The sequence below is a fragment of the Acinonyx jubatus genome, chromosome D2, assembly GCF_027475565.1.
Source record: "Acinonyx jubatus isolate Ajub_Pintada_27869175 chromosome D2, VMU_Ajub_asm_v1.0, whole genome shotgun sequence".
NCBI lineage: Eukaryota > Metazoa > Chordata > Mammalia > Carnivora > Felidae > Acinonyx > Acinonyx jubatus.
This window is the reverse complement of record NC_069393.1, coordinates 77,688,664-77,704,050: the sequence shown is the minus strand read 5'-3', so window position 1 is coordinate 77,704,050 and position 15,387 is coordinate 77,688,664. Positions and strand designations below refer to the sequence as shown.

Genomic DNA, 15,387 nt, shown 5'->3' with positions numbered 1-15,387 from the left:
TCAGATGCTGTGTGACCCTGGGCAAGTTACTTTCCCTCTCTGACCCCCATATTTCCCATTTGTGAAATGGGCACGGCGAACGATGAAGGTGATAGGCCCTTTGGGGCTGTTGTAAGGCTCGCGTGGGGGCTGGTGCGAGTGTGGGTGCGGGTGTGTTCTCTGTGTAACCGATCAGAAGCACGCAGCCGTGACTCTTGCCCGTATCTGCCTTCACGTACTTTTCAGGTACCGTGCTTGGGAAAAGAAAAATTTCCAAGTAGTAAATAGATTTGTTCCTGTGGCCACTTTTTAACAGGTACAGAAATCTTGCCATTTCTTTCTTGGTTACCTACCCCACAGAGCTATTTTATTTATCCCCATCATAGTTTTGCCCTACACAGAATAAAAAGTACATAAATGCAGATCCCTGTCGAGCAAGATAACCTTCTCGCGGCCACAAACCATTCTTGCTTTTTCCAATTCTAGCCCCAGAAACCCACAGCCACCTTTATGCGAAGTATCTGTTTATTTTTCATGGCTGCAGTGTCTAAATCCGGCCCGGACCCGGCCGGATTTGTCCGCGCCAGGTCAATAGTCACGTTTCGAAAAGCTGGCCGCCACACAACCACGAAAGCAGCATTTGCTTTTTCCCTATCAGTTAGATTTTCCATTATTTCAGGGACTTGTGTGCAGAGCCACGTGGCGGCTCGAGCCTTCATCCCGCTTCCTCCTGGCGGTGTGGGGAAGTGTGCCGATTCATCTTGCTGTAGATTAATGAAATGTGACTTCTAATTTCCTTCCCTCCCCCTCCACCTCCACTCCAGCTTTTTGTTCGGATCTTGTTCACTCATTAGCGGTGACTGACAGGCATTAGTTGACGGAGATGGGGCGGTGGAGAGCAGGCTTCGGGGAAGCTCGGAACACACATCGCTTGTCGTGTGTGTGTGTGTGTGTGTGTGTGTGTGTGTGTGTGTGTGTTTCCAGTCCAGAGCGATGTCAGAGCCCCTTTGTTCCTGGGCTGCCATCTTGCCTCCCCTGCCCCACGATGAGGGACGGGCGGAGTTGGCGACAGGCACACGGGCCTTACGGGACGCACGGCTCCGTGCTCCACGTAGAAGCCGTGACACTAGGGTTCTAGGCGAAGAGAGGAACGTCTCGCCCACCCGGCAGGGACACGGGGTTTGTGGGGACTGTGTGGGTCATGCCCCAGCTCCTTGCCCACATGTTCTGCTTTCGAAGCCATTCCTCAAGGAGTATTCTCAGCTCACGGGCCAGAAGTCAGCAGCGGAGGTGGCCGGGTTCAAGCTTTTGCACCCTTCTCCTGGCCCGTTCAGCATCTCACCGACTCTGCTGGCACCTAGAGTGCTTCGAAGGCACATTGCAAGGTGGCAGACCTGCTCCAGGGTTTCGTACGTGGCACTGATTCATTTCCGTACCAACAAGGCCTCAAAGATAGGGGGTAATGAAAATGTTACATGCACAGCGGCATTCGGCCATCTCAGCGTGTCCTCCCTGTGCTAACCAGGGAACATGGCATTCGTCGGGCCTGCTGTGCCCTCTTGTAACTCCACACTTCGGGTTCGAGTGAATGAGTCGATGTGGCATTTTGACCAACCCTCTCCAACCAGACCAGGCCCCCGCGAAGGATGTTCCGTTAATGTGGCACGGGCCCACTCTTTCCATACCTCAGCTCTCTGTCCCTGTCCTCGTTTTATCACAAATGTGGCCAGAAGCTAATCTGGTGACACGTGACCGGTTCATGTCTGGAACCCGCCGGAGAGAGTGGCTGTATGCTGAGTGCCGTTTTGGCTGTGACTTGAGCAATCGATTAGGCAGCAGATTGATAACATACCCAGGGCCCCGACTTTTAATCCGGTCTTCCTACTGAGCGTGACGGCGGGAGGAGGCGGGAGGGAGGGAAGACGCGTGGCGAGCACCAAGGCTGGTTGACAAGCGGGACCTGCTCCTTTGCTCAGTCACTGTAGGGAAACCCAGTGCACCCGACCTCTGATCTCTTAGTCCTGGCCCTCAGAACCCACGAGGGGAGCTCGTGCAGGGGCCTCCTGCTGGGCGTGTGCCGCCTGGGGTCACACAGGTCATAGCTGCGCCCTGTCCTTCCTGATCACCCTGTTCCCCCAAGACGAAAATGTTGGAAAGAGCTTAATGCCCCCTAACATTCATTTGTTCACTTTGCAAATATTGGGTGCTGTAGTGGGTTGAATGGTGACCCCTCCTCCCCCACCCCGAAAGTAATATATCCCTGCTTCCTAGCCTCTGGAACCTGTGACTATGACCTCTTTGAAGACTGGGTCTTTGCCGGTGTAATTAAGTTAGAGGTCTCAAGGTGGGGTCATCTTGGGTTACCTGGATGGGCCCTAAATCATTGACAAATGTCCTCATAAGGGACAGAAGAGAAGACATAGCAGAGAAGGCCATGTGAAGACAGAGGCAGAGATTGGGGTGACGTGGCCACAAGCCGGGGGCCACCAGAAGCTAGAGGAGGCAAGAGAGTTTCCTCCCTTAGAGACTTGGGAGGGAGCACAGCCCTGCCAACCCTCTCCTTGATTTTGGACTTCCAGCCTCTAGAAGTATGGGAGGATACATTTGTGCTGTGTTAAGCCCCCCAGTTTGTGGTCACTCGTCACAGCAGCCCCAGGACCCCAGTGCAGAGACTGACTCCGTGCCGGGCTGGGCGCTTCCCGTCCTGTTGCAATGGTGTCAGGATGCGCCAAGTGCATCTGCCGTCGGGCTCAGTGGGTGGGGGTGTTTGTCCTCTAGCCCCCTCCGGCCAAGCTCTGGAGGTCTAATGACTGCATCTTAACTTCATCGCGTCTTTAGAGATGCTTGTTTCAAATACAGTCACATTCTCAGAGCAAGGTCTTGGCGTCACTCACATCTAGGTTCAAAGCCTGACCCTGGCTCTTTTCCAAGACCTGGTCCTGCATACATTTCATAGCTGTTCTCTCCCTCATTTTTCTTGTCTGTAGAATTGTGCTGTGCTGCCTCCCTCTCTGCCGGGCTTGTGGTCAGCGGATACAGAGTGCTGACCACAGGTCCTGGCCTTATGGGTGGCACTCAGCAAAGGGTTGTAGGGATAGCTGTTGGTGTGGATTATGGAGGCAAACGGCCAGCTCGGGGCAGCCTAACCGTAGAGAGAAACTTAAACGCTTAGAACCCATATCGTTAACTCATGTCACTTTATTCTACAATTATATATATCCTAAAACTATATATTATTCTAAAACCGACTGGGGGGCTCGGTTAAGCGTCCCGACTCTTGATTTCGGCTCAGGTCATGATCTCACAGTCGTGAGATTAAGCCCCGCATTGGGCTCTGTGCTGAGTGTGGAGCCTGCTTGGGATTCTCTCTCTCTCTCTCTCTCTCTCTCTCTCTCTCTCTCCCTCCCTTCCTCTCTCTCTCTCTCTCTCTCCCTCTCCCTCCTCTCTCTCCCTCTCCCTCCTCTCTCTCCCTCTCTCTCCCCATCAGCATGAGTGTATGCATGCCCGTGTGTGAGCGCTCTCTCTCTGTCTCAAAATAAAAACACTTAAAAAACATAAAAATCGTATCTTAAGCTATTTCTGAGTTTAATAAACAGAATCTGAGTCCTCCTCTTGTCAGAGATGTTCCTGTATATGCCTGTCTTCCCCATAAACCATCCCGGCCGTGTCCTCCCCTCTACCTCCATCCCCTCCCCTCGCGTTTGCTGTCATCTGTGGTCTGTAGTAGGGGCTTGATACGTCCCTGTTCAAATGGAGTCTTCTGAGCCCCATTCTTGAACGTTCTTGCCGTCTCCCTCCTGCCACTCTGAGCACCGTTCAGTGACCATGGTGTCGGTTGGCTCGGCAGGTCTCAATGACTTCAGCTACCTTCACACAAACTGCTTCGAGCTGTCCATCTACGTGGGCTGTGACAAGTATCCGCACGAGAGCGAGCTGCCCGAGGAGTGGGAGAACAATCGGGAATCCTTAATCGTGTTCATGGAGCAGGTACGGATGGCCTGAGACACGCTGTGCTGGGGGCCGGCTCAGGACGGGGGTCGGTTAGGGGGCTGAAAGCCCGAGACCGAGTTCACGCTTCGGACGATGGCTGTCATGCTGGGCCGGCCACAAACAGCGCTGGCGGGAACCATCGTCTGTCTGCACTTGATTCAGCCCCACGAGGTGAGCTGTGAAGGCCATGTTGATTGCCCGCACTGGGTCATAGCGAGTGCGACCGGATGCTGCCCTGTAGGGAGGGGTGACACGTGTCCGAGCCAGCGTGCCCGGACCCCTCGTGTTCGTCTGGTGGGGCCGCATAAAAGCATAGACGCACAGGGAGCTTACGCAACAGAAATTACAGTTCTAGAGTAGGCAAGTCCAAGATCAGGGTGTCAGCAGGTTGGTTTCATTCCGAGGACTCTCCTTGGCTGGCAGGTGGCCGTCTTCTCCCAGGGTCCTCACGTGGTCTGTGCACACACACTCCTGGGGTCTCTGTGTGTCCACGTTTCCTCTTCTTATAAGGGAAGGTCAGAGCCACCCCAGTGACCTCACCTTAGTGTCATCACATCTTCAAAGACGCTGTCTCCAAATACAGTCACATTCTAAGTTCCTGCGAGTAAGGACTTCACCAGGAATTTGGGGGGACACAGTTGTGCCCCTCGCACGTGCTGCAGGTGACGGGGTGCTCCCTGGGAGCAGGTGTCACAGGCACCTGCCAGGGTTCTGCTTGCGGCTGGTGAGGAAGCCCCGCTGTGCATGCTGGGAACCTCACACGCCTTCCCTTCCTCCTGCTCTCAGGGACACGCCCCTCTTGCAGCTCTGAGTAAACCAGTTCTCGTTTGGTGCTACAACTAATCCACTAACATCCACGCCCCACTAAGGAACAGACTGACCGGAAACCAGAGGAATAAACAAAAACGAACACTGGGCCTCAGTTACGTGACTGTGCCGTGATCCCCATCCATTTGGAAGGACGGTCCTGAGGCTTGCGGGATTGCACACGGAGGCCGCCCTTCCTGTGGGTTGTTGTAGGTGAGGGGGAAGAAACTTTCAGGCAGGGCTAGCGTCCCAGTCTGCCCCACCAGGGTCCCCAGAGACTCTGTGCAGCCCCCAGTGCCTGGCACAGGGGGTGTGAGCCTGTTCTGTCTTGCAAAGCTGTGAATGCTCTCTGTGCCCTGGCATTTTGTGAGGGAAGGCTCTTTCTCATTTCATCTGTGAAAGGAGAGAAGGTTCTGGTTATTCTGAAGTAATCCTGTGTAGCCAAGGTGCCTGCTGTGGATAAAATGCACAGGCACAATAATACGTATAAAGAGTGTCATTGGAAACGATGGTATGCTGGCTTGGGTTGTCACATCATTCTACGGATGGGGAAACTGAGGTACAAGTTTCAGAGTGACACATGTCATGTGACACAGCTAATCCGCAGAAGGGCCCTGTGGACATATGACATTATAGGAATGTCATGTAGGAATGTCAATGTCATTATAGGAATGCCTTTGACTCTCTTCTTTCCTCTCTCTTACGTCGTTGGGTCTACGTATTAAGTCATTATCGATTAGGGAAGTCCAAATAAACGTGCCTATAAAAAATTAAATTCCATTTTTACCGGGTGTGGTTTTTATGAACCATCTAAGATCCTAAAATTTTTTAAGCCTCTGGGATAATTGAACTTCAGGGGAAGACTTCCCAGTACATGGACCCAAAAGGAATACAGAAATTTGCACATCAAATCCAGGCACAGCCAGGGAGCTTTCGAGCTAGATACGGCTTTGAGAGGCTTCCTGGGGGCACCGGGCTGGCATTCGGCTTACAGCCGTCTTCACTGTGCGTGTTGGGTTGAGCGAGTCGTGAGCTCACCGTTTCCTGTCGTGTTTCTGAGCAGGTCCATCGTGGCATCAAAGGCATGGTGAGGGACGCCCACGGAAAAGGAATTCCCAATGCCATCATCTCCGTGGAAGGTGTTAACCACGACATCCGAACAGGTAACCGTGAGTGTAGATGAACTGTCTCTCGGTAGGAAATATCTGTTTCCTTGAAGCATTTTTCTTGGGTCAACACCACATGTTGCATGCCAGAAACTTCGTACGGAGAGCTGAACGATTGTCTCCTGCCTCAAACTTAACCGTGGAGACCCTGGCAAGCAAGGCACTCAGCCTGTGCTTTCTGGTGTCTCCCTCATTCGTGTGAAAACCAGATGCTCGGGGGGGGGGGGGGGGGTGGGGGTTGGTTAAAGGACCCACTGGCGGGTGGGGCCTGCGTTCAGGCGTCTGACTCCCAGCCCCAGGCATGTCCCTGCTCACTCAGGGCTTTCGTGCTGCTGTGAAACCCACGAGGTCTCTCCCTTGTGCCCAGGGCCATTGTCACCTGGGGTGGTGCTCAGTGTGTTCGGTGAGATATGAGGAAACACTGACTTTGACGGGTAGTGTGGGCAGCATGATGTCGTGGCAGGTGCACCGGGAACAGAATTGGCGAGAAGCCTAAATCCGCTTGTGTGCAGGGGCTCTGGTGGAGTCAGTGCGTCTGCACACAGAGGTTTTCGTCCGCCGGGGACACTCTGGGGAGCGCTGCGTGCGTCATAGTGTAGGTGGATGCGCTTTGCTTTGGTGTCAGCTGTAGTGAGCGAGGCATTGGGACCAGGCCCTGTGTTTGTTTCCCGCGGGGGCGGTGACAACTGACCACAAACTTAAAGAATTAGAAATTTATTCCCTCACTGCTATGGCGGCCGAAGGTGTCAGCAGGGCCGTCCTCCCTCTGGAGCCCCTGGGGAGGAAACTTCCTTGGCTTTTGCGGCTTCTGGTGGCTGTACGTGCCCCTGAACTTCCTTAGTCCCATCACTCCAGTCTCTGCCTCCCATCTTCCGTGGCCTCCCCCTGTGTCTCCTCTCTCTCGGATAAGGACACCTGTCATTGGATTTAGGGCCTACCTAGGCCATCCAGGATGGTCTCATCTTGAGATCCTTAGTTATATCTGCAAAGATCCTTTTCCCAAACAAGGTCACATTCGCAGGGTCTGGATTAGGGTCTAGGTAGTAGGATGTGGACCCTTCTGGGGGCCATCATTCAACCTGCTACAGGTCCCACCTGGGCACAGAGAACCGACTCAGTAGGAGAAGGGAAATCATGATTGCCATGAGAAAGACCTGTTCAGCCCTCGGACACACTTGAACAACTGGGAGAGACAGGATATGAGGCCAGCTCAGCAGGTGTTTAGTGTGGCCTGACCTGTACCTCTTGGCTCAGGGGCTTACGCTGTGCTGGGTCGGCCAGCGGTCTGGGTTTGCCTGGGACTGGGGGTGGTTCCCAGGATGTATGACTTCAGATTTAAAATGGGGGACAATCCCAGGGAAACCGGGTCAAGTTCATTTTCCTCCTGTGTCCCCCATGTGTTATCGCCTGTAAAGCCGATGAGAGTTGGGATGGTACACGAGGTGCCCATACGGAACAGATGCTCTGCCTTGGTTCTGCCCTTGGTTCTGCCCTTGGTTCCCCCCGCTCTGTCAGCACATAGATACAGAATCTATGCCCGCTCACCTCCTCCTTAGCTGCCAGCCGGTCCGACCCATGGCACCTGCCAGGCTCACTGTGGTACCCCGGGCAGGCTTCTCCTATGTCTGCCCTCGTAGCCCCGCAGCCAGGGCAAGCTTGTTATCAGCTAACTGGGTCATATCACCCTTTTATTGAACGCCACAGGGGCACCCCAAAGTCCTCAGGGCACGCGCGGGGCCATACAGGATTAGGCTGCTGGTTACCTCCCAAACCTCTCCTGGGGTGACCGGCTATCTTGCTTGGTTTGCCCAGGACTGTCCCCATTTAAAAGTGAAAATCGTTGAGTCTCCGTTTCGGTCAAACAAGAACAGTCACTGCCCTGTGCTTGCTGTCCTCGGTAGTCCCCGCCGGCTCCTTCCTCGAGGACTCAGGCCATACCTTGGGGTCCTTGCTCCAGCCCCTCCTACTGCCCGAACCTCCCTCCCTCGAGAACCCCTCGGTTCCTTCCTCGTCCCCTTCGGGTCGCTGCGCAGATGTCACCGTGTCAATGAGGCCCACCATGGTGGCCACGTTTTCTAACCCTGTCCGCCTGCCCCTACCACCTGCTGCTTCCTCTCAGCCTCCAGCTTTCTCCTCCCGTAGCGTCTCCACCGCTGGCCTCTGACACCCTGCAGGCCAAGCCCGTACCTCTGGTGCCTGTTTTGTTCCTGCTTCTCCCCTGCTTGCTCCAGACCAGGTGTCCTTGACTCTTTCGTGCCTCGGTGAAGTGCAGGCTGCACTCAGTAGGTGCTTAATGAATATTTGTTGAATGAATGGATGAAGGGATGAGTTTGAACGAATGAATGGACACGGCATGGTGTTTCCGGGAGTGCACAGAGAATGGCAGAGCTGGGATTTGAACCAGGGGCTTGAGACTGTGAATGCAGTGCCCCTGCCCCTTTTCTCCACAAACCCTTCACGTGCATTAACAGACCCGGTCCTTCCAACAAACGATCCCATTTGACCTGCGAGGAACCGAAGCCTCTGGGGCCTTAGGATGCAGTAGGCTGGGATTCAGGCTGCAACACGTGCTGCTCAGTGACGGGCCGTCTGCCGACGTGCCTGCTACAGAAAGCCAGTTATTGTATCAATTTTTTTTGATGTTTATTTATTTTTGAAGGAGAGAGAGAGACAGAGCGTGAGGGGGGAGGGGCAGAGAGAGAGGGAGACACAGAATCCGAAACAGGCTCCGGGCTCCGAGCCGTCAGCCCAGAGCCCGATGCGGGGCTCGAACCCGCAAACCACGAGATCCACGACCTGAGCCGAAGTCGGAGGCTTAACCGACAGAGCCACCCAGGCGCCCCAAGCCAATTACTGTTTCAGTGGGTGAAATGGAGCTGAAATGTCACGCGGTGTGATGCCATGACTCGCCTTCCTGTTTTCTGAAACTCCCTCCTGCTCATGCTTGAGGACCTTACAGCCCCTGCCCGGGAGGCTTCACATTGTGCGGCGTGGCATTTGGTACATCGAGGCCCCTCCCGGGCAGCCGCTGGTTCCTTCGTTCATTCACTTACTCATTCATGCATTCAGCGCGCAGATTCCAGACTTGCGATGGGCCGGGTGTTACGCAAGGTGCTGGAGATTGTTAGGAACAGAAGGGACTGTATTTTAAACGTTGCCAACAAGCTCCTGTGAAAGAATGATTCATAAAAGAGCCTAGAATATTCTTGGGACAATTCGTGCTTTGTACACAATGTGAGAAAACATGAGGGTTTTAAATGGAATTGGAGAGAAAGAGTCCCAGGGACCCCACAAGCCCGAAGAGAGTGCTATGCCTACTGAGCTCTGAACCTCAAGCCCCTGTGATCACAGAGGTGGTTTCGATGAGCCGATGGAAGCCGCCTGCCCGTCTCCGTTTATTTCCCCCCGAAAATAATTTCCCAGTGTATTCTCATGATACATAAACTCCATACTTCACACATAGCTCTTTATTTGTTTCAGCCTCTTTCGGTGCTCGACTTAAGCCCTGCATTTGCCTTGATTTCTCTCTGAGCTTCTGTGACCTGACAAGTTTTGTTTCCGGAGGGATTTTGCAGAAACTAAACAGGGGAATTGAATTCCATGGAGAGAGAAGCGAGTACGAATGCTTTCTAGACGCACGTAATAAGTATGTTGGCCAAACACCTGGCTCAGAAAGCCCCATGAGCGTCCTCTGTCTAGTGGGCACTGACCTGACCTGCTAACGAGTGGACATTTGTTAGCGCCTGGGTTGTTCCTTCTGTCCACCGTGCTGAGCGATGCCAGCTGCGGAAGTGCCCCCCCTCCTATAATTCCGCAGAACATTCACCCTTGAACACAGACCTGCTCACCCAGTGATAGGGGTAGTGACCTAACATGCTGATCCCTGAGTTTCACAAGGTAGATGGTTCTAGACTTTACCAGGGGTCGGGGCTGGAAGCACATAACAAGAGCCCTGGGGGTAAGCGTGGGGAAAGCCGACGCAAGAACTTCCGGGGGAGAGGGTGCATTGCCAGGCAGATGAGAGAAACAGGCCTCTTCCATGTTTCTGAAACGGAACCTTATAGATTATAGAGCTGGCCCACCTCATTCTGATTCCGTGAATCCAAACAAATTCCCGATGGTTTCATTTTTTGGGGGGGTGGGAATTTTTAATGTTTATTTTTGAGAGAGAGGGAGAGTCGGAGTGCGAGCGGGGCGGGGGGGGGCGGGGAGGAGGAGCAGAGAGAGAGAAGGAGACACAGAATCTGAAGCAGACTCCAGGCCCTGAGCTGTCAGCCCAGAGCCTGATGTGGGGCTCGAGCCCACGACTCGTGAGGTCATGGCCTGAGCCACAGTTGGACGCTTAACCCACTGAGCCACCCAGGCACCCCTGCCATGGTTTCGTTTTTAACGTATCCTGTGGAGCACCTCCTGTATGCTGGCCTAGAGATACTGTGGTAAACGAGACAGACATGCCCCTCACCTCAGACAGTACATTCTAGTGGGGGGAGACATATAAGTAGTTGGCAAGGAAAATTTAAAAGGTAATTGCAGACTATGATGATAGCCCAGAAAGAATTTGGAGGATATACAGAAACTGGTGGGAAAGCCAAAGAAGGTTCCCTCCCTGAAGGGATGAGCACAAGCTGGTCTTTGGAAGAACAGGGAACAGTATTTCAGTTGGAAGAAACAGTAATTACAGAGGTTTAGAATCAAGAGTTAAAGACCAAACTCATGGGGTTTATTTGTGGCTGGAGGGGGTGGGGGGCAAGGGGGAGTGGCCTGCGAGGAGCCGGTGGGGATTTTCTTGGAAGACTCATCCCCTAGAGGCATGGAACAGAACTCATTGCTTTTGAATTACAAAAAGTTGGCTTTATCATTAAGAAACAAACTTTAGGCATTTAAAAACATCTCAAGGATAAAAGAGCACAGGAGTTGGGGGAACAGCATATGCAAAGGCCCTGAGGTGTAAGGTGTGTGGCCCATTCCGGGAACCAGTGGGAGGTGTTCTGAGTGCCTGGGATGCAGCAGCGTGGGCTGCCCATGTGACCGTGCTCAAAAGACAGGTTAAAGACAGGGCAGCATGACATGAGAAGAAGGAGGCCCCCACCATGTGGAGGAGGGAGCCTTCTGCTTTGGAGGAAGAAGAATCACTTCTTACAAATCTCCTTATACACTTAGCGGTGCCCATCAGCATTTATTAATTATGGGTTGTTGTTTTTTTTCCCCTTCTCTGCTCAGTGAGCACCTCCCTTGGTGAGGACCCTGCCCCCTTCCCTGGGGTGTTTCAAAATGACCCAAAGTACTTTCTAGATGGTGCACTCTGAGAGGTCTCGCCTCCAGAGGCCTCTAGCCGCTCAGACAGCCTTTCCGGGCGGCCGGCTCTTGGCCTTAACACACCCGTCTGGTGTTTGCAGGGGAAAAAGCATCCACAGGAGTTAGGACTTAGTAAGTTCAAGTTCACGTGTTAATAAGACATTGGGTTCCATGTGTGTGTTTCTCTTTACCACATTCAATCCCACAGGCATTCACAGAGGGCACACCGTACGAAACACACTAGAAGTGTTGAGGAGTGAGACACAGGCTCTCAAGGAGCCGACAGCTTAGCACAGGGCCTAGCCTCACACTCGAGGACGCGCGGTCTGGTAGGACAGGTGAGATGCGTGAAGGGGGTGGCACGTTCAGGTTTGCCCGGGGGCCGCGGGACCCCAGAGGGAGGTCTCAAAGGGTGAATGGCATTGTGACGCTCAGGGAACCCCTGACGGGCTCTTGCCTCCTGAAAAGCATGAGATGGCCTTTTATTCGGTTGAAAAGCTTGCATTGTCACCCAAGGAAGACATAGGGTGGGCGCAGCACTGAGAAAGCTGGGGAGCCAGCCACGTGCGTTGTGTGCACCCCGACCTCTCACCCTGGGTCCTGTTTACCAGTTAGCAGGCCGAACTGCCTGCATAGTTCGTTTTTTACGGCATTTGGTGTTCTCGTGAGCTCACTTAATTGCATCCGTGTGTCTCAGATGAATAAAGATTATCATCTACACCTGATGCTTCAAAGTGTTATGTGTTTGTGGGAGATGCATATTCACACACGCACAGAGTTTTCTCCCATCTCTTGGAAGACTTCATGGCTTGTGTAGACATGTGAGCCTTGCCCAGGGCCTCCTTAGCCCCTTTCCTCGTCCTCTCCTGGCCCCAAAGCTTTAGGGCAGCTGGGACACTCAGATTGCCATAAGAGAGAGAGCCTAACCTGCTGATTACTAGCTGTGCGACCTTGTGCAGGACTTTATGCCTCCCTGGGCATCAGATTACTTAGGTAGAAAAGGGAGTAATCATACAACGTGTGTTAAAGGCTTGCTTGGAGACTCAGTGGATCAGTGCCTGCCTTGACCTTCCGGGTACCACGTCCTCTGCGGGGTCACTGGTTACCCATGCCCTGAAGTCTCTTTAACGTCGGGGGTCTGCGTGTCCTCGGCAGGCTGCAGGCTCCTGGGGAGGAGAGCCTTGGCCTGGAACCCATCTATGCAACAGAGATCTAGCCTAGAGCTAGGACACGGGTCCCGTTACGTGCTTATGGGGTGACTGACCAGCAGTGTCCCTGGGGAGACAGGAGCTCAGGCTTGCAGCATTGGTATGTCACTGCCCCTGAAGCTTCAGGCTTCTCTTGGCCCCCGGGCCAAGAATGAGGGCCATGGAATGGGGTGCAGATACCACACCTCCTCCCAGATCATTTGGCCCTGGCCCCCTGTGGTCCTTTATTTCTCTTTTCAAAAGTGAAGAGTCCCACCCCTTGAAAGAATTCCTATTCTGTATTTATAGCCGTGCTAAGGGAGGCCAGGAAGCCAGGCACTGATGGCTTTTCAAGATGGCATTTTGTGGCGAGGGCACACCATTTGGAAGCTCAGCTTGGTAATGAATGGTGTATATTGTCACAGAGGAAGGAGTGTGAGTGATCATTTCTCCATCTCCACTCACGAGTATTAACACCACGGGGAGCCTTCACCTCGAACCCCTGCCTGGTAAAACCATTAAGGTGGCTTCCAAAGAGGAAAACATCTCAGCTCCCAAAATGCATTAAGAATTTGCATCGGCGGGGGCTCGGATTCCACACCGCCTGCCTCTGAGTTTTTCTCCGGCCGGGAGGCTGGTCCCGGAGTAACAGGACTGGTGGTGTAGCTGTGTTAGAAAAGAACCTCTGAATTCCCTGCTTTCTTTTCACAGCCAGCGATGGGGACTACTGGCGCCTCCTGAACCCCGGGGAGTACGTGGTCACGGCCAAGGCGGAAGGGTTCACCTCGTCCACCAAGAACTGCATGGTCGGCTACGACATGGGGGCCACACGGTGTGACTTCACTCTCAGCAAAACCAACCTGGCCAGGATCAGGGAGATCATGGAAAAGTTTGGGAAGCAGCCCGTCAGCCTGCCAGCCAGGCGGCTGAAGCTGCGCGGGCGGAAGAGACGGCAGCGCGGGGGACGTGCCAACACTTGAGGCCTGTCCCGGACCCTTGCAAATTAAACCACCCCCAGTCGTAGCTCCATAGAGGACTCCCTGCTGTTTTTCTCTGTAATTCATGAAGGCCTGGGAGAATGCGTGCATTGCAAGCCTGGCCCCGAGGGGAGGGCTGAAAGCTTAGGATATTTTTTTTTCTTTGTTCCATTTTTCCAAATAACTTGGACAGATCAGCACAGAAAGGCTGGTAGGAGTGAGATTTCAGCAGCTCAGCCTGGGAATCGGAGACAGAGAGGGGGCCTTGCCCGCTCAGGGTCTCCTGGCCGCACAGGAAGGGAAGCCAAGGCTTCCCCTGGTGGCATGCCAGCAAGAGCCCCTCACGCATTTGCATTTTGCTGGGCTCCAATCGCAGCGTCCTGGGGCCCTGCTGTCCCAGAAGTTACCATTTGAGACGTTTCTGGGCCCTCTGAGAGAATCCACCCTCTCTGGCCCCGGGGCATTCCAAGCTGCTGCAGATTGATTCTGCCCTCTGTGGACAATGGAGACATTACCAAGTGAGCAGCGGTGAGCCTCTAGAATCCATTCGGTCTCCCTTTCAACAAAGGACAGTGTTTCTAAAAGGAGAGAAAGGCTGAGCTAGTCCACCAGTGATTGGTCGGCAGCCGCCAGTGGGGCTCATTTGCAGGGTCCACAGAGAACTCCCGGGCCCCTAGCTGGTCCAGCAGCCCTGGGGGCGGAGCGGGAGGGAGCCCGGCATCTAGCCGGTCCCCTCTTTGATCTGCGGGGACTTGAGAAGGGCCAGGAGGCAGATCACCGGCAGCCCTCTCACTGCCTCAGATGTGCCCCCTTTCACGGAAATGGGCGCACGTAAGTTGGCTTAACATCGCCAAGGGAGTTATTTTTGATGTGTGGGATGCCAGACCTTCGAATTAGGCCACGAGTGATGAAAAGCTCCTAGAATTATCTGTGGATTATTGGTTTGGGAGGGGTTGTCGGATGACCATCCAAGAACACAGCCTGTCTACTTTTTCTTGATATTGCTGCCTCACTGACCTGGGAAGAAAGAAAAATAAAGCAAGCAAATGGTGACATCTTTCCAGCGTGTGGTTTTCCTGAGCAGACCCGTGCCCACCCCAGGGGCTCGCCCCACTGCCTCTCCCAGAGGTCAGGCACCCCCAGAGAAGAGCCTGCCCGGGGAGGGGTATCCTGTGGGCCTTCCAAGTTTGGTAGCGGGTGCTGACAGCCGTGTGTTCCCTGCCCCCTCCCCAGGAGAGCCGCGCGCCTAGGTAAAAGCGCCCTGACACCTGGGACCTACTAGTGACTGCTGGGGATGTCAGGGAGCCTCTTTCCGGAAATGATCCGGATGCGACTTTCTGACAGTCTACACCAGAGATTGCAAACTTGCCTTCTAAAGGATCAGATAGTAATCATTTCAGGCTCGGCGGCCAGTTTCTGTCACACGTACTTAACCCTGCTATGGTGGCACAGAAGCAGACGTGCACAAAACACAAAGGGACAGGCATGGGTGTGTTTCAGTAAAACTTGGTAAAGCCTGGGGGGCTCAGTCGGTTGAGCGCCCGATTCTTGCTTTCGGCTCAGCTCATGATCCCAGGGTGGTGGGACTGAGCCCCGCATCAGACTCCACTCTGAATGTGGAGCCTGCTTAAGAGTCTCTCTCTCGTGGGCTCTCTCTCCCTCTGCCCCCCTCTCTCACGTGCACATGCTCGCTGTCTCTCTCTCTCTCAAACAAAACTTGATTTATCAAAACGCATAGTAGTTGGATTTGAACCCTCAAGCCGGGGCGCAGCTAGCTGGCCCTGGCTCCAAGCCAGGGCTGTGCGATAGAACTTTCTGGGATGATGGGAATGCTCTATTCCGTGCCATCTCACACAGCAGTCACTTAGACGCATGTGACCAGTGCGCACTTGAAATGTGGTTTGTGCCACTTAGGGCCAGAATTTCTAGCGCTAAATACTTTCCGGTAATTTAAGTTTCACTTTTAATCGCCACACTAGCCCGTGT

General features: G+C 53.7%; 1 protein-coding gene across 5 annotated transcripts in view; it reads left to right on the top strand.

Moving 5' to 3' along the window:
- CPXM2 (carboxypeptidase X, M14 family member 2) overlaps positions 1-14,461 on the top strand; it is a 137,196-nt gene extending 122,735 nt beyond the window's left edge. For all 5 annotated transcript variants that reach the window (XM_027063320.2, XM_027063318.2, XM_053206989.1 and 2 more), the window contains 3 exons: positions 3,827-3,966; positions 5,840-5,939; positions 13,136-14,461. In XM_027063320.2, coding sequence (XP_026919121.1) covers positions 3,827-3,966; positions 5,840-5,939; positions 13,136-13,404 — 509 coding nt within the window. In that variant the 3' untranslated portion in view covers positions 13,405-14,461. The remainder of the gene's footprint in view (positions 1-3,826; positions 3,967-5,839; positions 5,940-13,135) is intronic.
- The last annotated feature ends 926 nt before the right edge of the window (positions 14,462-15,387 follow it).